Below are 26908 nucleotides of genomic sequence, written 5' to 3'. Positions count from 1 at the left end.
TTTACTCTATGTGGAAATGGGCCAATAAACATACAGTACAATACAAAATGCAAACAGTTTACCTTAAGTGGAACAATGAGTCTGAAATGAGATGCTCACAATCATTGTGTATGATCAATTCTGATAGTTGGTGTTGGGACATGCACTCTTAATATGAAGACCATTCAAACAGTGAAGAGATACATGTTGGTAATTTCTAGAGGAAATAGGGAAACAAATAATTGGATCAAGGAACAGCAAGGAATAAAAGAAATGACTATAAAGAACTGAAATGTAGATGGGTAGGTGATGTAGCTAAGTGAGTGAATAGTTAGTGGCCAAAGAAGTGTTCAAGTGAAGTCCAAGAAATAAGAAAACATAAGAAGGTGGCCAAATGGGAGGTGGATGGATGTCATTATAAAAGATACAAGAGCAATTTGGATGTATACTCATGTTCAGGAAAAACAGAACACTTTGCACAACTAGAGATAAGACACTCATTTTCACAGGACATGTAAATTAGTATGTTCTGTACAAATGATTAGCATTTCAGTTACCTTAGTTCAGCATGTTTCCTATTGCCTAGTAGTCTAGGGTCTGGCATGGGCCCCAATAACTTGTTCCATGCATGATGGCATTGACACGCATAAGGTACGAATGGCGTCCCATGGTATAGCCATCTGTGCTACATTCACCTGGTTGCAAAGTTCATTTGTGATGGTTGGCATTGGGTCAGAGGGCTGCACCCATTGTTTCACCTCATCCCACACATTATTGATTGGCAACAAGTTTTGTTATCTGGCAGAGCCGGGGCAAAAGGCTGACATACTGTGACACCAACAAGGCACTTGTTGTGTAGCAACATGTGGTCATGCATTGGCTTGCTACAGGGCACAGGATATCATTTGCATAGATCACACTAGTCAGCGTGCCCTGGACACACACTAACTCTGTTTTGTGGCTGTGCCCAATAGCACCCCTCACCATTAGGTCTCAAGATGATGCTGTATGTCTTGTGCCAATGCAGTCACTGTGATGCTGCTCCCCCTGCCTGAAACGAACCAAACTGTGGCCATCATTTTCAGCCAGAACCTGGATTCATCCGAAAACACTATCTGACACCATTCCTGACCACAGTGATGTTGTACCGTATGCCATTGCCATCTAACATGTTTCTGCACATGCTGAAATGCTAGGGACACTTTGTTCCTTCACCAGGATGATTCATAACAGCCGACATTAAATACTTATAATTTTGACCTTCTCTATATATTTTCTGCCACTATCTTGTGTATCCTTCTTTCTTAATAGTTTTTTAACAAACATTATTTCTGATTTCTGCTTTATGAATGTTGTTTTCTTTGTTAATTTAATTGCTGTGTCTTTTATAAATAATACTATCAGATTGCTTTATGTGATTTTTGTTTATTTTATTATTATTTTTTTTTTTTTACATTTGTGATACGTATTGTGACAACTGTCATCATCAGATCCTGTAACTAAGATCAAAATAATGTAAGAGTAAGAAGTGTTTCATTTGTATTACCAATCAACAAAACTAAATATAATTCATCAAATCTTAGAACTCATGCAACAAGTTTGATGTTAATTGCAATAAAACCTAAGCTGAAGCAGGACATCAGCTGCAAACTGAGGCCAAAAGATTACAGAAATGCACCTTCAGGTCATGTATATATAAAATGAGAGAAAGCCTTTAAAACTGCAAATATTGTAAGCTAAATTATAAGAAATGATTTCAATAGATTCAGTTCAGTAACTTTAAAATTAACAATGTAGGAAAAGGTAGACTGCTACTTATTGTAAAGAAGACACATTAAGTTGCAGGCCCTTTTAAAAGACACGTACATAAATCTTTTGGCCACAGCCTTCTTTAGCAAAAGAGAAGCACACAACATTCATATGCACAAGCAAACACATCACATGAACACAACTGCTAGCTCTGATATATTTGGTTGGAATGCAACTATCATGTGGGATGCAAGCAGCAATCTGGAGGGGGTGGGGGAGGGGAAGGGATACTAGTGCATGGGTGGGGAGAGAGATGAACCCTGCATGACAGAGTGTGCATGGACTAGAATGCCAAGAGGTGCAGTGTCAGGAGGTTGTGGGGTAGGGAGATGGGAAAAAAGGAGTGAGAAGAGAGGAGGGGCAAGATGGGTGGAGGTGTTGATAGAGGGTGGCAAACAAAGAGGGTGGAGAATGGGTAGGAGATGATAGGACAGAGGGGGTGGAAATTGTTGGTTGTAGGGTGTAGGGACAGTGTGTCACCATAGGTGGAGGACATTCATCCTGGTGTTGCACCTGGGTCTTCTACAGGGATATGATCCTTGTGGAAGGGGTTTGGATTGGCAATGGTGTAGGGATAGACTAGGACATTCTGGAGGTTGGGTGGGTGATGGAACACCGCTTTAGGAGGGGAATGTTGTACCTCGGGTACTATTGTTCCTACACCCTCCACCAAACAGTTTCTACCCTCTCTGTCCTATCATCTCCTCTCCATTCTTGTTCCACTCTCTTTGTTTCCACCCTCTGCCAATGCACCTGCCCAACCTTCCCTGCTCCTCTTCTTCCTCACTCCCTTTTTTCCCACACTATCCCCTGCCCCACAACCTCCTGACACTGGACGTCTTGGCATTCTACTACCTGCAGAACTCCACCAGAAAGTGTTCGTCTCTCTCCCTGCGTGTACACTATTATCTCTTCCCTTCTCATCCCCCACTCCCTGCAGATTGCTGCTTGCATCCCATGTGATAGTTGCATTCTGGCCAAAGATGTTGGAGTTGGCAGGCATGTGTGCATGACATGTGCTTGCTTCTTTTAGTTTATGAAAAGCGCATTGATAATCCAGTGATCAAACAAATTTTGGACCCTTATTTAATAATTACCTGGCAACATCCAAAAATCCTTTTACAAATCTCCTATAATAATTTGTGATGCCAAGAAATGATTGCATTTCATTCACTGATTCAGGTACAGAAAATTCGCATATGCCTTTAACTAACCTCGAGTCTGTCCTAACACTATACTTACTAATTATGTAACCATGGTATGCCAACTCTTCCAATGAAAATTAGACTTCTCTGTACTCAACATTAATTTCATGGCTCTCAATCTCAGGAATACATCCCTTTGGCACTGTACGTGCTGCTCTGTGTCACTCACAAAGACAATTATATCATCCAGATGCACCATGCACTGATGTGGTTTCAGTTCTCTGAGACCTCCATCCAACAACCTCTGAAATGTCGCAGGGGTTTTCTTCAATCCAAAAGGCATCCTCCTAAATTGATAATGCTCCTGCGATGGAGAAAATGCTGGTTTTTGTTGGTACTCCAGAGCGATTTCTATTTGATGGTGTGACTCCTCCAGTCTGTTGTCAAAAAATGTTTGCACTGCACTAAATAGTCTCTGGTTTCCTTAATGTTCAGTAAAGGGTAGGCATCAAGGGGGCATCCATTATAGTTTTGGCATTCAGGTGTTGGTAATTGCAACAAAAGCTATGTTTCCATGAGCCACCTTTTAATTACTTGGCCACAATGACAATCCCGGCTGTTTGTGGGTATTACTTTCCACATCAATCCCATCCTTCAGCTGCTAATCGATTAACTCCTTTCAAGTAAACCAGAACTTTGTATGGTTTGTAGACACAGGCGATTCATTTCCTGTTATTATTAGGTTCTGCATATTATGCATTGCTGACAATGGCTCTTTTTGGAAAAATAAAACCTTGGCAACAGTTACTCTTCCATTCATTCCTTATCTCTCTCCTTTATGTGCTTCAGTGTCTCTTGTAATGCAGTTTCAGTGGTGTTTGTCAATTGTCAGTGGGCAACAGTCCTTGTATTCCACTCTTGCTCCTCCAGAATATCCATGTTAGTGATCTACATCCCCGTTGCTAACCTTAAGTCCTTGCCACTGAAACTATGCATAAACACAGATACCAGTTTTTCACCATTTACCTCTTGTGCACATACAACACTTCACTGAGCAAACCACCTGACCCAATACTTCATTTACTTCCTGCAGTTCCACTACATTCATCATCCCTAATGGTAAGCTAACATTAACCCAAAGCAATTTCCCGGTACCTTTCGGTATGCAGTCATGTGAATCAAGTCTCAGTGTGGTTGTTCACAGTTCAGATGGTTTGTCATACTTGATAGACTCACCTCACGACATTGCAACACTGCCACTGGGCTCACCCAACTAAAACCTTTCTCCATTGAGCTCCACCATGTGTTACTGAAGATTGATTTTGGTACAAGGCAGGTGCAATGAATCCAAACCCAGAATCAAATCATAGCCCTCACTCACTGCAGCACAATCTCTACATGCAGTCTGAACTGAACTGTACCCAGGCAAAAATCTATGCTCACCGATCCCAATGGTGTATCAACTCTCTTCCCCACTTCACGCAATCTATATCGTGATGGGTTCCACTCCTTATGTTCCACCAGACCGTCACTGGCAACTGATGCATATATCCAACATAATCCTGCAATTTGTCTTCCTTATTATTCTCCTGACAAAACAATCCATCTGTTTCTTTCCTGGTCCCCTATTTCTGAACTACCATTACCATTGTGCTGCTTCTGCTTCTCCTTTCACTGTCCTGTGGCTGGCAACATTGCCACAGCACATGCTCCCTCTGTCCACATCTACAACAGCTTATGTTGGCTGAAAACACTGTCCCTCTGGTTTATTCAGTCTGGTTTATATACCAGTTTCCTTGCATTATGCTGTCAGTTTGACAGCTGTGTGAAAATCAGTAAGAGCCCTATCCATACCCTCCTTGCTATTTTTGATAGCAACCATCTAAAAAATGTGTCAGGCACCCTCTGTCCAACCTCCTGTAAAATGACTTCATTCACTACAGTGTTCTACCCCAACTCGTACATACAATGATTGATCTTACTTATCCTATCCACAAATTCTTCTTCTGATCCTGTGTGCCTCTGTCACCATGCCCATCAGTTCCCAAAATGTGTAACACTGTTTTGCTTTGTATACCTTTGAACCAATCTCTTTCTAAATTCCTCAAATGTTTCAGCTCCCTTGAGAGCCTCCATATAAACTGTATAAGCTTTTGCTTCTCGATTTTCTTAATTTTGCTACTTTGAAAGTTCAGCATCAGACCACACTTCCATTTTTGCCAAATTCCTAAGATCCTCCACAAATGCTTACCCATCCTAAATTTATTTTTTAGAGAAAAGAGCAGCTAAACTTGCAGCTGCCAAATCTATATTTTGCTTTGGTGACATCACTTCTACCAGACTAGGCAACTCTGTGTTGTTATACTTTTTCCAATAATATACAAGCTGCCACTGATTCTGATGTACCTCCTACTCCTTGCCCTTCTTGGCACATCATACCGTGATGGGTTCCACTCCTTACGTTCCACCAGACCGTCACTGGCAACTGATTCATATATCCAACAACATCCTGCAATTTGTCTTCGTTATTATTATGACAAAATGATCCATCTCTGCATATGACTTTGTAGCATCTAACTTTACTGGGAAAGCCCCCAAGTGGCCCCAGGGTTCCTGTTGCCATTTAACATCTGTTTCTTTCCTGGTCCCCTATCTCTGAAACTACCATTACCATAGTGCTACTCCTGCTTCTCCTTTTGCTGTCCTGTGGCTGCCAACATTGCCATAGCAGATGCTCCATCTGTCCACATCTCCAACAGCTTTTTGTTGGCTGAAAACACTGTCCCTCTATTTTTTCAATCTGGTTGGTATATCAGTTTCCTTGCATTATGCTGTCAGTTTGACAGCTGTGTGCAAACAGTAAGAACCCCTATCCTCACTCTCCTTGCTATTTTTGATTGCAACCATCTTAAAAATGTGTCAGGCACCCTCTGCTCTGCCTCCTGTAAAATGACTTAATTCTCTACAGTGTTTTGCCCCAACTCGTACATGCAACGATTGATCTTACTTATTCTATCCACAAGTTCTTCTACTGATCCCCTGTGCCTCTGTCACCATGCCCAACAGTTTTCAAAATGTGTAACACTGTTTTGCTTTGTATGCCTTTGAACCAATCTCTTTCTAAATTCCTCAAATGTTTCAGCTTCCCTGAGAGCCTCCATATAAACTGTATAAGCTTTTGCTTCTTGATTATTCTTAATTTTGCTACTTTGAAAGTTCAGCATCAGACCACACTTCCATTTTTGCCAAATTCATAAGATCCTCCACAAATGCTTGAACATCCTCAATTTATTTATCAGATAAAAGAGCAGCTAAACTTGCAGCTGCCAAATCTATATTTTGCTTTGATGACAGCGCTTCTATCAGACTAGGTAACTACTGTGTTGTGTTACTTTTACCAATAATATACAAGCTGCCACTGATTCTGATACACCTTGTACTCCTTGCTCTTCTTGGCATTCATTTTAAAAAACCAAGAATTACAAATACACAATATAAAGTCTTATGTTTAACATTAGCTATCTAGCCATGTGCCTGTAATGATTACACTTCAAACTCGCTTCTGTTACTGATTCTGTACATGGTGCTCAATGACTTTCCAAGTTACAGTGCGTAAATCTGACAGGCACTAGACACTCATGATCTCCATTGCCTCTAAAGTGACCTCCAAATCCCACAGCTCCTTATTTTTTTAAAAAAAGTCACCTTAACAGAGAGCGTGGCAGTCAAGCTTTTTTCTGTGGGTAAGACACTTTAACAACAGCAATTAAATTTCTTGGATCACCATACTGTAGGCAATAGGTTCACGTGTTGCACTGGAAAGGCGACAACAGTACCTTAACATCAGTGAAGTGAAGAGGGCTAGATGTGGAAGGAGTTGCCATGTGGTGCACTCAGAAATTTCCCAAATGTCTTTATTACCACTCTCAGCCATGGTTCCATACAAGCAGTAGCAGGGTGGCTGAAACATACAGTGGCTTACAGCGTATTACTCCAGCAATGTTGACAGAGTGCAGTCTAATCTGAGTGGAGGCACATGGCACACCTGCCTCTGTCAGTGATGACTCCACCCTTCAGCGCTCTGCAGGATGACCCTGAGAAACACGGCTAGCTACAGCCATTAGTACTTGGTGCTGCTTGTGCCCTAGTGCTGTCCAGTAGCAGCAGACAGGTGACATAACAGACCTGTATTGATGAATGGCTAAGTGCTTCCCAGGACTGGTGCTGGTCCAGTGTGTCAGTGGCACCAGTCCCCATGATTTCAGGGTAGGCTGCCTTGTCACAGAGTCGAAGTACAGTCCACAAATGGCATTCTGGATGATGCCTGAAAGTACCACAGCCCCATGGAAATAGAGCTGTGATACTAAATACAAGTGACTGGAGTACATAATGACTAGTTATGTATACACTTTTGGGCTGCAGTGGCTTGGGCTCTGCTGTGCCTTGCAGCAAGTATGCTAAACACTTTTGTGGCCGCTGGTGTGGAAAGGGTTCTGCCATTTTCTGCCTAGGTACTGCTGCGTCAAATGTTTACACACCTCGTCAGGACAGTTTGCCTTGCAATACTGCAACAGCATACATCCACACTTGCCTGTGGCTAGTGTTGCTGCAATCCACTTCCTACTCAGTGTATTTCTAATTAAATGTGGTTGGTACACTACAATTGCAACATCATAGAGAGCCCAGTAATGTAGCATTGTAGTCCTGGGATAAAGCTCCAATGTTATGAGTAAAAACAGAAATACTGTACCAAAAGGAAAATTCTGTTGAGAACATTGTAAAATTGGCAAAATTAGCTGGCCAATATTTGGTAATCCAGTCTCCCTCTTTGTTATTTTATAGAAACAGAAATATACAGTTTTTGTCACCATTCCTTTATAAGGATATGTACCCCGTGGTTTCTAAGACAGAACACACTATGCATGTTAATTTTCTTTGTTCTTGTTCCCACTCCATTTGTTCCTGTAAAACAGTACAGTTGAATGCTTTGTTGCCAGTAATGTCAAAAAGTGTGCTCTTTGTCAAGTTAATGCTAATAAAGAATACACAGCTTCTGAGATGGTAGAATCCTGACCACTAATGATATATCTGACAGTGCTTTCTCATTGTAATGTTACATCTAAATAATGACACCAACAAAATATAGTGGAACTGTAACACATTTATTGACTCATGACAGTTGTATAAGTAGAACAGTGTGATATTATGAATGTACGGCAAACATGAACATAGTAACACAACATTCAAACAGTTAAAAACACACAGGACAAATTTTACATGATTTGTTAACACTTTGGAGACCAAGCCCAAGCATAGCTCACGCCTCAGCTTTGTGTTAAAAAGGCCACAGCCGAGTGTAGGTTAGGGCATGATTTTCTCGGTGTGCAAGCAAGCTATCTCTTGTAAACCCAATTCATTTGATTTGACAACAATGTACAGATGTCTTGCTATGTGTCCTTTGATTGGTGCACTTTTCAGTGTTCGGAATTATTTTGAAAGATACACTAGCAAATGCAAGAGCTGCTGTCATGAATGACTGAACCAATATGATCACATTGACTAATTTCATGTGTGTTCTTGTTAGGTTTTGTACTTTTCTGTAATTCTGCTACAGATATGTCATGTTTGTTGCATGAGCAAGAAATTTTGGAAGCTCAAGGGGAAGAAATTGCTCAATAGCTCACCTCACACTTTCTTATTGGGAGGATAATTATACTTTTTGTCATCATTATTTTAAAATTTGCGATCTTTCAAAGAGTGAAAGTAAATTTGAAAAATGTATCTTGGAGCTTGGTCCTTTTTATTATATTTCACTCATGAAGATACATTCATGACATCTTTGCCAGTAACACTTTAAATAATGGCATAAATGGCCAAATTCCTAGGCCTGATATTCTTTGATGTAGTCAATCTCCAAAGCATTAACAGATGGTGTTCACTTTGTCCAGCATCTGTTCATTGAATGATGATGTGATTAGCAAGAACAACATAATATATTGTTAAATAATGTGAATTGTACTCATTGTGTTGCTGTTTTCCTTTTTTTCAGTCTAAATTATGGCATTGTTGCATTGCTTTGCATTTTTATGGTATTTATTTTCAGTTTTGACTGTTTCTTGAGTTTTCAATTCTAAAACTAATACGTATGTATTGGCAGACATTTCATGCATGTATGACTTGTTATCAAAAAGTAATGCATAATGTATAGTTAGAATATAATATATTCATATGTTAATGAAATTTTCACTTTCATATATCAACTAGCATATTTCTTTTGAGAAAACAAGTCCTTTCATTTTTAATCATTCTGCCCAATCTCCTATAATTGTCATACAGTACTTTAATGAATAAGTATTTATACAGAGTGACATTTTCTTCTTCTTTTTAATTTTACATGCAGATGTTCTGGAATCTATGGTGTGAGAAAGTGAGGTTTTTGTCCCCCAGTGAAGATTTCTCATGTCTGTCAGAAACATCAGCTGAATCTTCGTCATCTGAAAGCAGCCTCTATATCAAGTCCAAGAAACATACAGTTTCTGAGTCAGGGAAGCACAGACTATGGTGTCAGTTTGGAAGGGGCCAAGCCAAAGATGAGGTATCATTTAATCAGTTATGCATATTGTTATTGCTGAAGTAAATCATAATTGTTGGCAAATAAACTGCTATATGTCTTAGGCTTTACTGATCACAGTGCCTTGATCGTTTATAAATTATCAAGAGGATTGTTTGTACAACATTCCTTTTTATTAGCAACTGAGAGTGATATGGAGCTAACTCATGATCCTGGAAGTGAGATACACAAAAGAATCAGAATTCAGAAACAAAACAAAATGGGGAGTGTTAAGGAAAAATGTACAAAGAATGGAAGGAATACTGATTTACATATTCCTCTGTTACTGTGATATCACATGTCCATTTTATTTTGTTTTAAATGAGAACACAAACTGTCATAAACAAACAAAATAATTTCGTATAGTAACCATTGCAGAAAGTTGAATATTTTGAAAATATGTAAGAAATGATGGATGGTGGTCATCCCTTTTATGTTTTGTTGTCTCTGTAGAGCTGTACCATGGGAAGCAAGGAGAGGGTATTGTTTGGTGGCCAGTAACCTTTTTCTATATCACAAACTGCATGCATAGATTAACTGTGTTCTTTATTCATAGGAATAGAAAGTTACTTATCTCCAGTTCGTCATTGTGGTACCAGATCTTCTGTATAGCCCAAGTTAGCCTCACTGTTGGTGAAGTACAAAGTACACTATTAGGGTTGTTACACGATGCCTGCTCTGAGTTAGTGGCGGAGCTAACTGCTACTGCGATTTCCACTGGGCTGCGGCTGATGACACTGGAACTTACTCAGTGCGACAGACTGCGGCAGATTCGAACAGACTGGCCCCCTGGTCCTTGGTAGCTATCTAAATACTGTTGGGTGAGAGAGCATTGGCGGAACATTTCCTGCCAGTCTGTTGTTGGCCTCTATTTATCGTCTGGCAACCTCTTTGCCACATGGTGTGCTGGCACCAGCTTACGCCACCACAAAACATTTACTTAGATATGATAACTATAACACCATTGTAACTGTAATTCAGTGCATCCGTCTGCAGACATTAATGGCCCTAAAGTACTTCTGTATGCACAAATTATTATCCATTAAGTAATTCTTTTAACAAGTACACTTCTGCTAGTAATAATGTATGAACATATCTCAGTGCCCATACTCCTTGACCAGCCACCACCATATAAAGTAGTTACTATGTTCTGTGATAATTTATATCTTCAATGATTCTTCAGTGATTCTGCATGAAGATACAAATGAATAATTGGGACATTAGAGAATAGAAAATCTTGACATGTTGTGCCATAGAAGCATGCTGAAGATTAGATGGGTATATTGAGATAACTAATGAGGAGATACTGAAATGGATTGTGGAAAAATGAAATTTATGGCATAACTTGACTGACAGAATGGACTGGTTGACAAAACACATCCTTGGACATCAGGGAATTGTCAATCTGGTCATGGAGGGAAGTAGAGTGGGTTACAATTGCATAGATAGAAACAGGAATTTATATGAACAGTAAGCGACATCAAAGGGGTGTTGGCTGAAGTAATTACTCAGTATTGAAGAGGCTTGCACAATATAAAGTTACAGATATTGATCCTGTTCTGGACAGATTGAATCTACTCTTACACACCTATGATTCAGTGAGCTAACATTGCTGATGGGGAAGACCCATTGCACTAGAACGTTGCAGTTGGTGACTGCTGCACATTTTGTCACAGAAGTGAGTTAATTGAGCTTGTGTGAGCCTGCAGGAAACATCCTGTGTGCTTGCACTCTATGGGATTGCACATGAAAGTGAATTAGTTTTGTGATATTACAGAATATTTAGAAACACAACTGACTCTTCTTAAAGAGAGGATCATGAGTGTGCATGTGATTGGGAATAAAAGGCATTAATTTGTAGAATGGAAATATTTAGAGAGTCAGAAGATGATTTTAAATTATGGCGGACTCTAAAGAACTTACAAGCAATGGCAAACTCAATTAAAAAGTGAAAAGTGTATGAATGTGATTGCAGAGTGAATGTTATTTGGCTGGTAGAGAAGTTAATATATGTGATTAAAGTACAATAAACAAAGTTTTGTCAAATCTGTGTGATTTTGTAGAAGTTTAGATCAAAATTGTGGGAACTGTAGACAGGGCATGTACCAGCAGGCAAGCCTACATCTATACCTATAGGACTACTCTGCATTTCACATGTAAGTGCCTTGCAGAGTGTTCATTGAAACACTTTCACACTACTTCTCTACCATTCCACTTTTGGAACAGCGCACAGGAAAAACAAACACTCTAATACGAGGTTCATTTGAAAAGTTCTCAGAACAGAATAGAAAAAAAGTACTTACATCACTGAAACTCTTTTTATTTGTCAGTGTAGTCTCCTTGTAGATTATTGCACTTGATCCGATTATGTTCCACTGGTCTGATTCCATCTCAAAAATTTGTTTCCTCCAGGACTGCAAAATAGTTGTCAACTCTGACTAGTAATTCTTCATTTGAAGTGAATCTTCATCTACCAAGAAAAATTTTCAATTTTGGGAAGAGATGCAAGCCAGACGGAGCCATATCAGGTGAATAAGGCGGGTGCGGCAACAATTCATACCTTAGTTTGTGTAATTTTGCCATGGCAATGGCACATGTGTGCAGGTGCACATTGTCTAGATGGTAGATGACCTTCTTCCTTACTAAACCTGGCCTTTTATGCATATCTTGTGTGGCAATTTGTTCAGGAGGTTAGCATAGTATTGTCCAGTAATTGTTTGCCAGTGGGGAGATAATCTATTAACGTGATCCCTTCACAGCCCAGAACACTAATGCCATGACCTCTCCCGTCGAAGGTATTGTCTTTGCTTTCTTTGATGATTAGATTAGTTTTTCATTCCATAGATCCATGCTGAATAACAATGCTAATAGTATGAACATATACAATACATCATTTGTTTCTATTACAAAATTAGAAGGAGTTGGCCACTAGTAAGTCTTTCAGGCTCCTTTTAAACTGATTTTTATTTGTAACTAAATTTTTTATGTTTGCTGGCAAATTATTGAAGTTGAGTGTTCCTGCTGTTGTGTATATGAACTGAGCTGTTTGTTGGAACAAGAGATATATTATTTAGGACAAATTTCATTGAGGAGTAAATATACTGTGAGGCAGTAGTTAGTATACCCAGTTCTTTGAAGAGGTTTCTAGAGGACGTCCGTGAATTTACTCCACAAATAATACGTATTACACACTTTTGGACTCTGAAAACTTTTGTTTGATTTGAAGAGCTACCCCAAAATATTATACCATATGACATTATGGAATGAAAGTAGGCAAAGTATGCAAGCTTTTTCATTTTTATGTCACCTATGTCTGCTAACACTCAAATTGCAAATACAGATTTGTTACAGCATTTCTGCAGTTTGTGGTGTGCTCCTCCCAACTGAATTTATTATCAAGTTGTAATCCCAGGAATTTAAGACTGCCAACCTCTTCTATCTACTCTTCTTCATACTTTATGCATATGCTGGGTGGAAACCTCTTACAGGTTCTGAATTGCATATAGTGAGTCTTTTCGAAGTTTAATGTCAGTGAGTTGGCTTAAACCATTTATTAATATCCATGAAAATATCAGTAGCAGATCTTTCGAGAACTACACTCGACATACTATTTATTGCAATACTTGTGTCATCTGCAAACAAAACGAACTCTGCTTCTGGCAGTGCAACTGATGAGAGATCATTAATGTACACAAGAAAAAGCAATGGCCCTAAGATGGATTCTTGTGGGACACCACATGTAATTTCTTCCCATTCTGATGATGACTGATGACTTAATTCACTAATCCCTTGCACTGATGCCCTTTGTTTCCTGTTAGCGAGGTATGGCTTGAACCATTTTGCAGCACTGCCAGTGACACCATAGAATTCTAATTTATTTAAAAGGATGTAATGGTTCACACAATCGTAGGCCTTTGACAAATCACAGAAAGCACCAGCTGCTTGTAACTTGCTATTTAATGAATTAAGTACATTTTCATTGTAGGTGTAAATAGCCTTCTCAATATCAGAACCCTTCAGAAATCCAAACTGTGTTCTTGATAATATGTTATTTGTGGTCAGATGGTTGAGAAGCTGCCTGTACATTACTTTTTCTAAAATTTTTGAGAATGCTGGCAAAAGTGAAATCGGTCTGTAGTTTGATGGTACCTCTTTATCCCCTTTCTTGAATAGAGGCTTAACATCTGCATATTTTAGCCAGTCAGGAAATGTCCTAGTTATAATTGACTGGTTACACAAGTAACTTAGAATTGTACTAAACTCACAAGAACATGCCTTAATTAACTTTGTTGATATTTCAACATAACCACTAGAATGCTTTGTTTTTAAAATTTTATTATGGAAGTTATTTCTTTTGGTGAAGTGAGTGACATATTCATGTATCTGAACCTATTTTTAAAGGCTAGTTTCAGATATTCAAGGGCATTATTTACTGATCCTGACAATCCTATTCTATTAGTAACAGATATGAAGTACTTGTTGAATAGATTTGCCACACTATGCCCACCGGTTACTAATGTGTCATCTATCCTTAGTGCTATTTGCTCCTGTTCCTTTCTGGTTCTACCAGTCTCCTCTTTCACTATATCCCATATTGTTTTTATTTTGTTCCCTGATATTGCTATCTTCTTCTCATAGTGCATTTGTTTAGATGTCTGAATTACTTTTTTTAATATTTTACAGTATTCCTTGTATTTAGCTAAATTATCAGTATTGGAGCTATTCTTGGTTGACAGATACATTTTCCTTTTTGTCTTACAGGAATTCTTTATTCCTTGTGTAATCTATGGTTTTAATACAGACTTCTGTTTAATTTGAGTAACTTTTAGAGGAAAACAGTTTTCAAACATGGTACTGACATTGTTCATGAATGTGTTATATTTCTCATTCATGTCATGAGCACTATAAACATGTTTCCAGTTCATATCTCTGAGCAATTTTCTAAAACACTCAATTTTTGGTTGATTGACTACTCTCCTGTACTCAGATTTTGCAGTCTTGATTATCTGCTTACAATTTACATCTAAAATAAGGAGCTGCATGTCATGATCTGATAGTCCATTTATAACAGGCTTTATGATATGATTTTGTTCCTTTGATTTGTCTATAAAAATGTTACCAATGGCTGTCCTTGAGGATTTAGTGATCCTAGTTGGAAAGTTTACAGTGTGAGTTAGATTGAAAGACAACATCACTAACTGCAGTAAATGTTTACTGGAAGATTGCATTATAAAATCTGTATTAAAGTCACCAGCAATCAAAATTTCTTTGTTTCTTCCTTTTACATAACCCAAAAGAGCTTCTAGATGATTTATGAATAGATTATAATTTCCTGCAGGTGCTCAGTAAATAGTTACTATTACATAGGATCTGTTATGGAACTATACTTCTGTTGCACATGCTTCTAGATGCTAATCCAAACAGAATTTATTAATGCCAATGTTCTTGAATTTAAGACAGTTTTTAATAAATGTGGCAACTCCTCCTCCATCAATATCTACTCTGCAGAAGTAGGAAGCTAGCTCAAATGCTGAAATGTCTGACATATCTATACCAGTGGTCACTTGATGTTCAGAAAGGCAGATTATGTCAATTTGGCTAGATGAATTCATTTCATCGATACAAATGAGTAGTTCATTAACTTTATTTCTGAGTCCCCGAATGTTCTGGTGTAATAAAGATAACTGATACTGCATACTAATAGGATTATAATTGCTTTGGCGAAAATGAACTAGCAGTTTCTAATTACTTTCTGTTGAACATTGTTTAAATGGAGGCTGTATGCTAAAATCTGACTCCTGTTCATCTGTTTTCCCAAACTGAGTGTGTCTGCCAATCTCTCTTAAAACTTGTTTTTATTCCCCCTTCCCTATCCTAAAAAAGGCATCCCTCTGACACCTGTGACCACTGGTATTTTACCATTTGTGATAGTTTACCCCCTTAAGTTTGCTGCAACCAACCCAGCCAGTTTTCCCTTCCCTTTCCTATTGAGGTGAAGGCCATTCCTAGTGTAGTCCCACCTATTGATAGCATCCACAGGAATCAAACCAATATGGGACCCTATTTCCATCCTAAGCAGCCACCCCAACTTCAAGTAAAGCCCCCCTACGGAAGAGTTCAAATGAGGCCGATCATGGCGTCTCAACACAGACACAAATCCCACACTCGTATGCTTCGTTGCTGATGCTATCTTCAGCAGGTCATTCACTATGGAATGCTCAGAGTCAGTCCTATTTCCCGGACCACCCGCTATAACCATGGCATCCTCCTTTGTGAAATCCTTGCATAAAGAACCTACATCCTCTGTTACCTGACCCAGATCTGCACTAGGCTTGAAAAAGTTTGTGACCTGGTACTCTGGACCTAGATTTTCCTGCAGTAGTTGGCCAACACCCCTACCTAACAACAGAACTTTCTTTCTCTTTACAAATTTCCCTACCTTTTTCAAGTCCTGGAAAGCCTGTTGTGCCGTTTCTACAGCTTCAGCTACATGAGGCTCATCCGATTCTGACTGAGGCAACAGGTCAAATCTATATTCATGATTTATGACAAAGCTGTCTGATGCTCTCCTTTGCCTGATCCCTCTATTACCTGTTGCCACTTCCCATCTCTGTTCACCCTTCTCCCTCTTTAACCTGTCCAGATCCTCCCTTGCCTTGTCTAGGTCAGCTTGAAGAGCTGAAATTTTCCCTTCCTGTTCCAGTATTTTCCTATCTCTACTGCAGATCCTACAATACCACTGGTGAGCCTCATTTGTGTCCCCATTTCCCACGCCACTACATTTGCCCCAATGAAAGAAAATACAGGACCCATCACACCATACCCCGGAACTAACGATCCTATGGCATGTCACACACTTCTCACTCATGGTAAAAACAGAAATCGTAATAAACTGATTTAAGTACTAATTAAAACGTAAACAAAGGAACCTAGAAACTATCCAGGAAGATATAAATAAATTCAAAGAGTACTGAATAAAAAAACTGGTGATTACATATAAGTTTAAGTCACTGTTTACTTATGATACGCGTGTGTGAAATTAAGCCTAAAATCCGTGCTATAGGCGCGAGAAGGAAAATAAACTTCTTACCCCATTTAATCTTCTTTAACACTTCACTGACACTTCCACTAATGTAACAACATTTATATTATATTTATACCAACTGGAAATATTTACCTATATGTTTAATTCACTGCTTACTTACAATTCACGCGTGTGAAATTAGGTCTAGGATTCGTGCTACAGGCACAAGGATCAGCATGTTTCCGCTACTTTGACTGTTGTTTTGTCTCTGGGGTATAGTGGTGCACCCAAGTTTCATCTGTGGTCACAAACCAGCGCAAAAACTCTTGTTTGTTTCTCCTAAAACTGGCCAAACATTGTTCCAATATGCCCATTCTCCAGCATCAAGAGTTGTGGCACCCATCTTGCAGATAATTTTTCATTTCTAATTATTCAGTTAAAATTTGATATACCCTTTCAGATGCCATCTGGCAAGCATGAGCAATTTCAAGCACTTTGAATCATGACCATTTTTTGCACTTCTGTCATGATTTCTGGAGTAGTGACACACCTTGGCTGACCAGTGCGCAGATCATCATCTAAGCTCTACCGACCAAATTTAAATTCATTTGCCCACTTGGCAACAGTTGCTTATGAAGGAGCAGAGTTTCCCAGTGTATTCTGGAAATTATCATGAATGTCTTTTGCTTTCATACCTTTCTTTACAAAGTACTTAATCACTGCTCGAATCTCGTTTTTTTCCATAATTCACTATGTAGGAACAACAACAGAGCCACTTCACCCCCACAGCTCTCTTCCAAGAGCTTTGATGTGGCACATGTTTACAGGTAACAGTCCAATCGATATCACACGAACAACTTGTTGCGCTAGCACAGAACTCTCATGGGTATTCTGATAACTTTTCAAACCACCCTCATATTTCTGCAAGCTCTGATATATCTTATTTCATTACAATGATAATTTCTCCTAGATAGGTGGGCATCAGCAAAATATTTTTGTATTTGGGGGAGAAGGTTGGAGATTGAAATTTCATAAAAAGATCTTGCCGCAGTGAAGAATTCCTTTGGTTTAATGATCGCCATCCCAATTCATATATCATGTCTGTAACACTCTCCCCCACTATTTTGCAATAATATAGAATTAGCTGCCCTTCTTTGAACTTCTTTTGTGCCCTCCGTCAATTCTGTCTGGTAAGGCTCCCAATCTGCACAGCAGTACTCTATCAGAGGATGAACATTCATAGTTTTGGCAGTCTCTTTAGTGGATTTGTTGCATTTTCTAAGTGTTCTGCCAATAAAACACAGACTTTGGTTCACCTTCCCCCAAATATATATATAACCATTGCAATTTAAGTTGTTGCGATTATTATCCCCAGATATTATGATGAATTGACAGACTATATTTTTGTGATTTATCATTTAACCAAAATTTAATGGATTCCTGTTAGTACTCATGTGGGTGACCTCATACTTTTCATTATTTAGGATCGATTTTCACACCATGCGTATAATTTGCCTAAATCATTTTGCAATAGGTTTTTCGATCTTATGATGACTTTATTAGACAGTAAAGGACAGCATCATATGTAAACAACCTAAGAGGGCTACTCAGATTGTCTCCTAATTTGTTTATGTATGTCAGGAACAGCAGAGGACCTATAACACTTACTTAGGGAATGCTAAATAACACATTTGTTTTTTCAGTGTTTCTCCATAAATTACTATGAACTGTGATCTCCTGATGAAAATCTTGAAGCCATTTGCACAGCTGAGATAGAAGTGCTCCATAGGCACACAGTATGACTAGAAGTTGCTTGTGAGTAATGGGATCAAGAGATTTCTGGAAATCTAGAAGAACACATTCAGTTTGACCTGTTGATACCACTCATTACTTCATGAGAGTATAGAACTAGTTATTTTGTTCAGGAACAATATTTTCTGAATCTGTGCTGATTATGCATCAATAGATCATTTTCTTCAATGTAATTCATAATGTTTGAAGACAAGACATGTTTCAAAATCATACTGCAAATCTACGTCAGGGATGTTTTTCTGTCATTCCTTTTTTGAGTATTGGTGTGACCTGTGCTACTTCCCAGTATTTAGGTGCAGCTGTTTTCTCAAGTGAGCAGTTGTATATGACTGCTAAATATGAAACTATTATATCAGCATACTCTGAAAGGGACCTAATTGGCATGCTGTCTGGACTGGAAGACTTGCATTTATTAAGTGAGTTGATTCGCTACACCAAGAATATATACTTTTAGGTCACATTTGCTGCAGTTCTTGATTCAAATTGTGGAATATTAACTTCACCTTCTTTGGTGATGGAATTTCTGAAAATCATATTTAGTACCTCCACTTTAGTGCCACTGTTGTTGGTAACATTGCCTTCACTATCACGCAGTAAAGGTATTGTGTCTTGCCTCTGGTTTACTTTACATATGACTAGGATCTTTTTATATTTTCCACCAAATCTCAAGACAGAGTTTCATAATGTGGAAACTGTGAAAAGCACCTTACACTGAAGGTAGTGCTAAATTCTGATCTTCTATTAAACTTTGCCAATCTTGGGGAACACACATTGTTAACAATAGGGTATCAGTTCCATCTGTTATTACATTATTTGGTATAAATCTCTTAGGTGTTGTTGCTAATATTTCTTTGAATTTAAAACACATTTGGTCTACACTTACAAAGTTAATTTGAAATGAATGGAAACTGTCTCTTGGGAAGCTGTCAAGCAAATTTTTATCTGCCCTTTTCAAATAGAGATATTTTGCTATTATTTTTTGTAGATTTTGGAGTTACAGTATTTAGTCTCATTACAATGGTCTTATGATAACTAATTCCTGTATCAGTCATGACACTTTCTGTTTGCTCAGAATTATTTGTTGCTAAGAGATCAAGTATGTTTCCATAACCATTTACATTTCGAATGGGCTCCCCTGAGCTTATAGCTCAAAATAATGTTTTGAGAAAGCATTTGGCACAATTTCTGATGATGTTTTGTACCCACCATTGGCTTTCAACATGTATACTACTCAATATATCAAGGGCAGAGTGCAATGAGACCAACTATATCCTAAAAAGTGGGGTGGCTATCTGAAATGGTAGTCACCTTTTCTGTGAATCTTTCAGCAACTGTAACTTCTGAGTCAGAGGGTTAGTAAAAGGAACTAATTATTAATTTCTTATGGTTATCAAGTATAACCTCTACCTATACTAACTCACAGGGACTAAGTACTTCAGTTTTGCTTCAAAATAAACTATTTCTAACAGCAACAAATGCCTTTCTGAACAATATTATGTCGTTTGTATACATTTTGGGTATTAGCCAGCTTTCAGTATCTATAATGATTTAAGCTTCAGTGCTTTTAATTAGTTATTGGAGGTCTGGTACTTTCCAGACATAGCTATGACAGTTTACAACTGTAATACTTAAGGTTCATAGGTCTATCCTCGTCATTCGTTTGCCCTGCACGCTTTGAGACTCAAGCTCCTTTTCTTCTCTTGCAAGACCCTGTAACCTAAAAAAAACGCCTAGTCCACTCCACACAGCACTTGCTATCCATGTAGCCACTTCCTGTATATAATGGAATGCAGACCTATTAAACAGAACTTGATACTCCACCATCTTATGGCACAAGTGAAGGATCTGCAGTCTACATGCAACAAAACAGTCTGAGCCTCGGATTCAGACCCTCCACTTAGCTCTGTACCAAAGGTCTGCAATTGGTCCTGTCATGATGTTACTGATGGTGAGCTCTGCTTACATCTAGCAAGCAGATAGCCCCATTATGCACCTAACATTGGAGTTTCCAACTACCAGTAATTCCAGCCTCTGTGAATGCCCAGATCTTGCAGGCAAAGAAGCGTCCTCTGAAACAGGACAAGCAACTTAATGTGGCTCAGGATCCATGTCAGCCACAGATATTGCATGGAACCTGTTTATCAGATGAAGTGGAGAGGCCTTATGATTGACTCTCTGGAAAGTCTTTTGCTTCCCACCACACCTTGGGATTACCTGCCATTTTGTCACAGGTGAGGGGTAAACTCAGGGTTGGCAGTAACGTGGTTGGCCGCAGTAGTGGACTGATTGCAGGAGATGTGGGACATGCTGGACATCCCTTAGAGCTCTACATCCAGTCCCCCCCCCCCACAGTGATGACTAATGGAAACAGCCTCAAATTGTGTGCCAAAAACCAGCAGTCCTGGAGCTGTGAATGAAGAGTCACCAACTCAGCCTGCATACAAACACAGTGATCACAGTGCCAACACAGCAGTCACATTTGCCCCATATTAAATATGGTGGAACTGTACTTTCACAAGAATTAAAACATTATATTGTGCCTGGCAAGCACAAAAATATACAAGAAATTTATGAATTAAACTACTAAACACACAAATAAATGAAAATAATTCATTTCTCTTTGAAGTCTGTACAAGTAATTCATGAACTAATGTTGTTCCCACCTGGGCATTTCTGGAACAAGAAATGCCTTTGGACTGAAGAATATAACTCAAGGAAAGTATAAGTACTATAGAATATCAACTACATGAGTTCATAGTGTTAGGTTTTTATGGGTGGATTTGGCTACCGATTTCTCTGAAGCTTACAGAAAATTGTCAGTTCAACCTACTATTAAATGTTTTAAGAGTTCATTTGGCAGTTATTTGACTTTAAAGGATTCAGTGTAATTGTAATTCGAGTTCAGTTGTACAAGGAAGTCCTTAATGACAACTGGTTAAAAAAAAATACTTTTCTGTTGCCTTAACAGTGCTACTGGTTGCTGTCTTTTCACAATGGTGATTGTTGATGTATGTATTTACAAAACACCAATATTAAACAGTTCCCTGCCTGACATTAAGTTCAAGAAAACAACAAAGTTAAAATACAAATGCTTTGTGATTTTGCTTCAGAAGAAAAAAAAAGGCAACAAAATGCACTGACAATGATGAGAAATTGTATTCGGTTGCTAGCAAGTATTGTGCTTGTGCTCAAAATATTGGTGGTTGGTGGAAAAGAAAGAAAAAGGGAATGAAAAAACAGAATAAATATCTAGAATAATCTACATCCAAACTAGATGAAAAATAAAGTTTGAAGATTCCATCTGTCTCAAGAACAGATGAAGTCATTTATTCCTGGTTCGAACAGCAGCATAGCAGACATATATGCATTTCAGTTTGCATAATTGTGGCTTATGCAAAGGTACCACTTGGAAAGTTGGTGACGAGGAAAAATTATTGGGAGATGTCACAATTAAATATATTAGTAGATTGAACACACGGTACAAACATAATTGCAGTACATATCCACAGTCAGTGTGATTACCTGTAGCACTGTGAACCATAATCCAAATAATGCAAATAATGCCAAATCTGTTGTATCCCAAAGAGTGCAGAATCCATGTCCGTTCAAGTTGGATTAGCATCCAAGGAAGGAGATGAACTATAACCAGCACAGTGAAAGAGATGAGAGTGATGGAAAGTGACCTTGTGTTGCCTTATATCTTGCTTATTGTTTGAGGCCCTGCGCAAGACATATAACTTTTCAGAGGCTGTAGTGGTAGCATCGTGAAAGCAGTGAGAGAATCATCAATGCATGTGATGGAACACCCTGGCTGGTTGAAACTGTGTGCCAAACCGAGACGCTAACTCAGGGCCTTTGCCTGTCACAGGCAAGTAGTCTACTGATAGAGCAGTTGCCCATGAGTTCAAATCTTATTCTGGCACACAGTTTTCATCTGCCAGGAAGTTTCTTCACAGGCATTGATGATTATTTCACTGCCCTTGTGATGCCACTGCTACACCCTCTGAAAATCTACATGTCCTGGACAGAGCCTCATCATTGAGTGAGATATAGGCCAACATGAGGCCAGACCTCATCACTCACGTCTTCACTGTGGTAGCTACAGTTAACCTCCTTTCTTGTATAAGTTTAAAAATATCTCATGTCTAAGGAGTTGCCAAGATAATTTATTCTGTTATTGGACAGCATTCTCTCTCATCTAGCAGAAACTCAGAGGAAAAATAGTTGTTTTCATGTCCTTATACCAAGTGTTTGAGAGATGCCCTTCATTTTTTAACCATTTTTATCCTTCTGTCCTCCCCAAGAAAGATGCTATTAATTCTGAAACCAAGGATAGCATATGTACTTTTATTTGTGTCTCTCAACAGTACTGGCATTTTTCCTGAAGGAAAGAATTGATCAGTAATTCTGTACCACAATTTTAAAATATTTTCATTTATCATGTGACATAAATTTTGTTTTGAAACAGAATCTTCAGCAATGTGAAATGAGTCAAGTTATAATTTAAGAAAGATAATCAGCCATTAGGTACTGCCTTAAAAATTTGTTATTATTATTCGGCTTTAAACTGTGTGTGCTAGCTCATGTTACATTTAACACACTGACATTAGGAGGAATTCTGCTACTTTGCATAAAAAAGTGTCTGTCCCACTCAGTTAAACAAAGTAGCTATGTTTACATTGTAATGCTAGCTTAAAGTCTACATGATCTCATTGCTATTTATCATAGAACAGATGTTATCTAGATCTGTAATATCAGAGCATTGCTGCTTATCATGCAATTAATCTGAATCTTGAGCCCTGGAATCTACATTATTAAATTATAGAACATGTTACAATTTCAACACCAATTGCAGAGTAAGCTGTGGCGGTTTGGAAAGACCAGAAAACTTAGTTTTAGGGAGGACTAACATCTAGGATCAGAATATCTAGTGACTAGAGAATAGAGCTTGATTTAATGTAGAGGACTAGCTCTACTCAAAACTTAATGTCACTCTAACACCAATATTACAAAAATTCTCCTTTTTGTCATAAAACAAGCAAAACCCATATCCACTACACACAAAAATTAGAAATTCCAAGAACAAAGCAAAGACAATTTTGAACATTACTCCATATATAAGGTGTGCAACTTTGTTTCCACTGTTTTTTCCCCATATATAAGGTGTGCAACTTTGGTTCCACTGTTTTTCTCCAACATTTGATGCTTTAATGAAACAAATTGGTTACACATGTATCATTCAAAGTATTTTCCATTGCTAGCCACTACTTTCTCCCATCTTTTGGGCAGTGTACAAATCCTGCATAGAAAAAACGTTCATCTTTTGAAGCAATCCACAAATCGATCCAATTTGTGACTTCTTCATGAGATTGGAAGTGTTGGTCCACCAGTCCATGCGCCATTGATCTAAACAGCTGATATTCAGAGGGAGCAATGTCTGGAGAATACGACGGGTGTGGTAGGACTTCCCATTCTAACATTTCCAAGTGCGTTTTGACCTCTTTTGCAATGTGGGGTCGAGTTTTGTCATGCTGCAAAATCACTTTATCAGGCCTCTCACTGTATTGAGGCTGTTCGTCTTTCATGCTCTGCTCAGACACATTAATTGTGTTCGATAATGAGCACCTGTGATTGTTTCATTTGGTTTTAACAGCTCATAGTACATGACGCCGAGCTGGTCCCACCAAATGCATAGCATAATCTTGGAGACGTGAATATTCGGTTTGGCCGTCGACGTGGAAGTATGGTCGGGATATCCCCATGATTTTTTGCATTTAGGGTATCGTAATGAACTCATTTTTCATTCCCGGTCACAATGTGATGCAGAAATCCTTTCTGTTTTTGCCTCTGAAGCAACTGTTCACAAACACACAAATGCCGTTCAACGTCTTTTGGTTTCAGCACACACAGGACCCTAGTTCCTTCTTTCTGAATCATTCCCATGTCCTTGAGACATTTTGAAATGGCTTGCTGTATCACTCCCACTAATTGTGTGTATTCTTCTTCAGTTTGACGCGAGTCTTCACTCAGCAATGTCTCAAATTCTGCATCTTCGAAAACATTCTGTCTTGCTCCACTATGCCAGTGTACAACATCAAAATCACCGTTCTTGAAGTGTTGAAACCACTCCAAACATGTTACTTCACTAATAGCGTCCTTACCATATGCACTTGAGAACATAGATGAGGCTCAGCTGCTGTTTTCTTCATATTGAAACAAACAGTAACACCTCCTACAAATGATGAGAACTAGGATCGTAAACTGACATTTTAAATCAAGAACAACTTTATGATGCAGACACAAATTGACTAATGTTTGAATGGGGTTATGTTGACCGAGGTCCATGCTAACTGCCTGACATCTGCAATCTGTTTCTTTTGACTGCTACTTACCATTGTCACCACCTATTGGCAAACAGCGGAAGCAAAGTTGTACACCTTGTAAAATGAATAAACTGGGTTAGGCAAATGATGTCCATCTTACTTCTTTAATGTATTTTAACAGGTAAGAGTGATTTGCGAAATCAGTAAAATTAAATAAACATTTGATTTGAAGTAGCATTTTTATCTGCTTTTCTTCATTCTCTCCTTTTGTGTGTGCATGTGTGTGTGTGTGTGTGTGTGTGTGTGTGTGTGTGTGTGTGTGTGTGTGTGTGTGTTTACAGATTAACCTACAATGGTGACTTCTGCCATGTGTGTGTGTGTGTGTGTGTGTGTGTGTGTGTGTGTGTGTGTGTGTGTGTGTGTGTTTGCAGAGTAACCTACAATGGTGACTTCTGCCTGCTGATTCTGACTCATTTCGCAATCCTGAAGGCTTTCCATCATAGCAACGTTTATGGAACATTTTATTTGAATGAAAGTACAAAATCAGTAGAATGATTAGCTGAATTTTTCTTTAATTTCCCCATTCATAGAATGTGGCTGCCCATGAAGAACAAAGTATAGTGTCTGATAACCATGTCGCAGAACTTCTTCCAGTCAACAGAAGTGTCCTCCGAGGAACATCGTTAACTGAAATCCGGGTGAATTTTGAGGAACCATTCCAAAAGCAGCACAGGTAACTATGCTGTAGAGAATTTTAAACATTATAAAAACACATAACATGACAGTACTGCAATGTGTCCACCATTAAAGTTCTAGTTTCAGAACACTGTAGAAAGACAGCCACTGCTCAGAATGATGTTCCTCAGTTTGCATTCGAGACACCCAACATGACTGTTTCCATGAAGGATTGTGAGCTGCTGGTGAAGGTCCTTCGCAAGAACAGTGACTGTGCAGCAGTAGTCCTGTAGGAGTTCTGGACACTCAAGGGTATGAAAAAAGGCAAAGGTCTGATATCTTTTAAGTATCTGGAGAAAATGACTATAAAATTCAAAAAGATAGGTTCTTTGAAGTGCAGTGTGGCAGAAGGAGGAAGGCAGTTGATCAGACATCTGTCAAAGATGCGACCACAGCATTGCATGGGAGAGCGAGTGGTGGTGTGCAAACATGCAGTGATCGGAGAATTGCCCAAACGTTGGACATGCCTGCCAGCATGGTGCATAAAATCCTATGAAACATCCTGCATTGCTATCCATACAAAATTACCCATGTTCAGGAGTTGTTTCCTGATCTGTCAACAAGATAAATATTCCTTCTGGAATTTCCTGCTCGCATGAAAGTGGACAATGAATGGCCATGGAACATTTTGTGGAAAGATGAAGACTATTTCCATCTCCAAGGACATGTCCATATGCAGTATTGCAGATTATGGGCAACAGAAATCCGTACACACACCAAACAGTACCACTTTATTCTGCAAAAGTGACACTGTGGTGTAGGTTGATGGCATTGTTTCTCATAGGGCCATATTTTTTTGGATTTTGTTACCTGTATGATTTCTGGTAAATACTATACAGTCTGTTGTATACAAATGTCATTCCAACTCTTCAACAGTGTGGATATATGGGCAGGATCATTTTTATGCAAGATGGCACATTGCACAGCCAGTGAAGTGGCTGCTGCAATGTCATTTTGGAAATGCTAGATTAATCAGCAATCATTTCCTTACAGCCTGGCCATCCGGATCACCTGATCTCAATCTGTTTGACTTCTGGTGGTATAATTATCACAAAGATGATATGTTCAGTGCTCCAGTTATGAACGTAGCTGAACTGAAGGCACACATTGCACAGCACTTTCTGAATGTGACATCTAAGACACTCTGATCTGTTGTGGAACATGCTGTCTCTTGATCTGAAGTTGTGGCAGTAGATAGTATACTGAAAATGTCTTGTGCCAGTCCCATGACTACTAAAAACCAGTGTCATGTGTCTTTTGCTTTTTATGCAAGTTTTTGGCCCTGAACAATTAAAAACCAATGTCATTTTGCTTTTTATGTGACTTTTCACCTCTGGGGGGGAAATAAAAGGTTCTGATCCAATGTTGTGTGACCTTGCCACGCCAGAAGGGCTTGCCTAACTTACAGTGCCATAGTTGTTGAGTGCCAGACTTATGCAGTCAAGCATATTGAACAGTATGTATGGTGTAA

General features: G+C 38.8%; 1 protein-coding gene across 1 annotated transcript in view; it reads left to right on the top strand.

Moving 5' to 3' along the window:
- Nucleotides 1-26908, top strand: part of LOC126355359 (uncharacterized) — a 255309-nt gene that overhangs the window by 37503 nt on the left and 190898 nt on the right. Inside the window, exons 3-4 of the mRNA XM_050005653.1 lie at nt 9334-9528; nt 25293-25435. Coding sequence (XP_049861610.1) covers nt 9334-9528; nt 25293-25435 — 338 coding nt within the window. The remainder of the gene's footprint in view (nt 1-9333; nt 9529-25292; nt 25436-26908) is intronic.

Source organism: Schistocerca gregaria, chromosome 3 (assembly GCF_023897955.1).
Source record: "Schistocerca gregaria isolate iqSchGreg1 chromosome 3, iqSchGreg1.2, whole genome shotgun sequence".
In the NCBI taxonomy this organism is placed as follows: Eukaryota; Metazoa; Arthropoda; class Insecta; order Orthoptera; family Acrididae; genus Schistocerca; species Schistocerca gregaria.
This window is presented reverse-complemented; position numbering and strand designations above follow the sequence as displayed.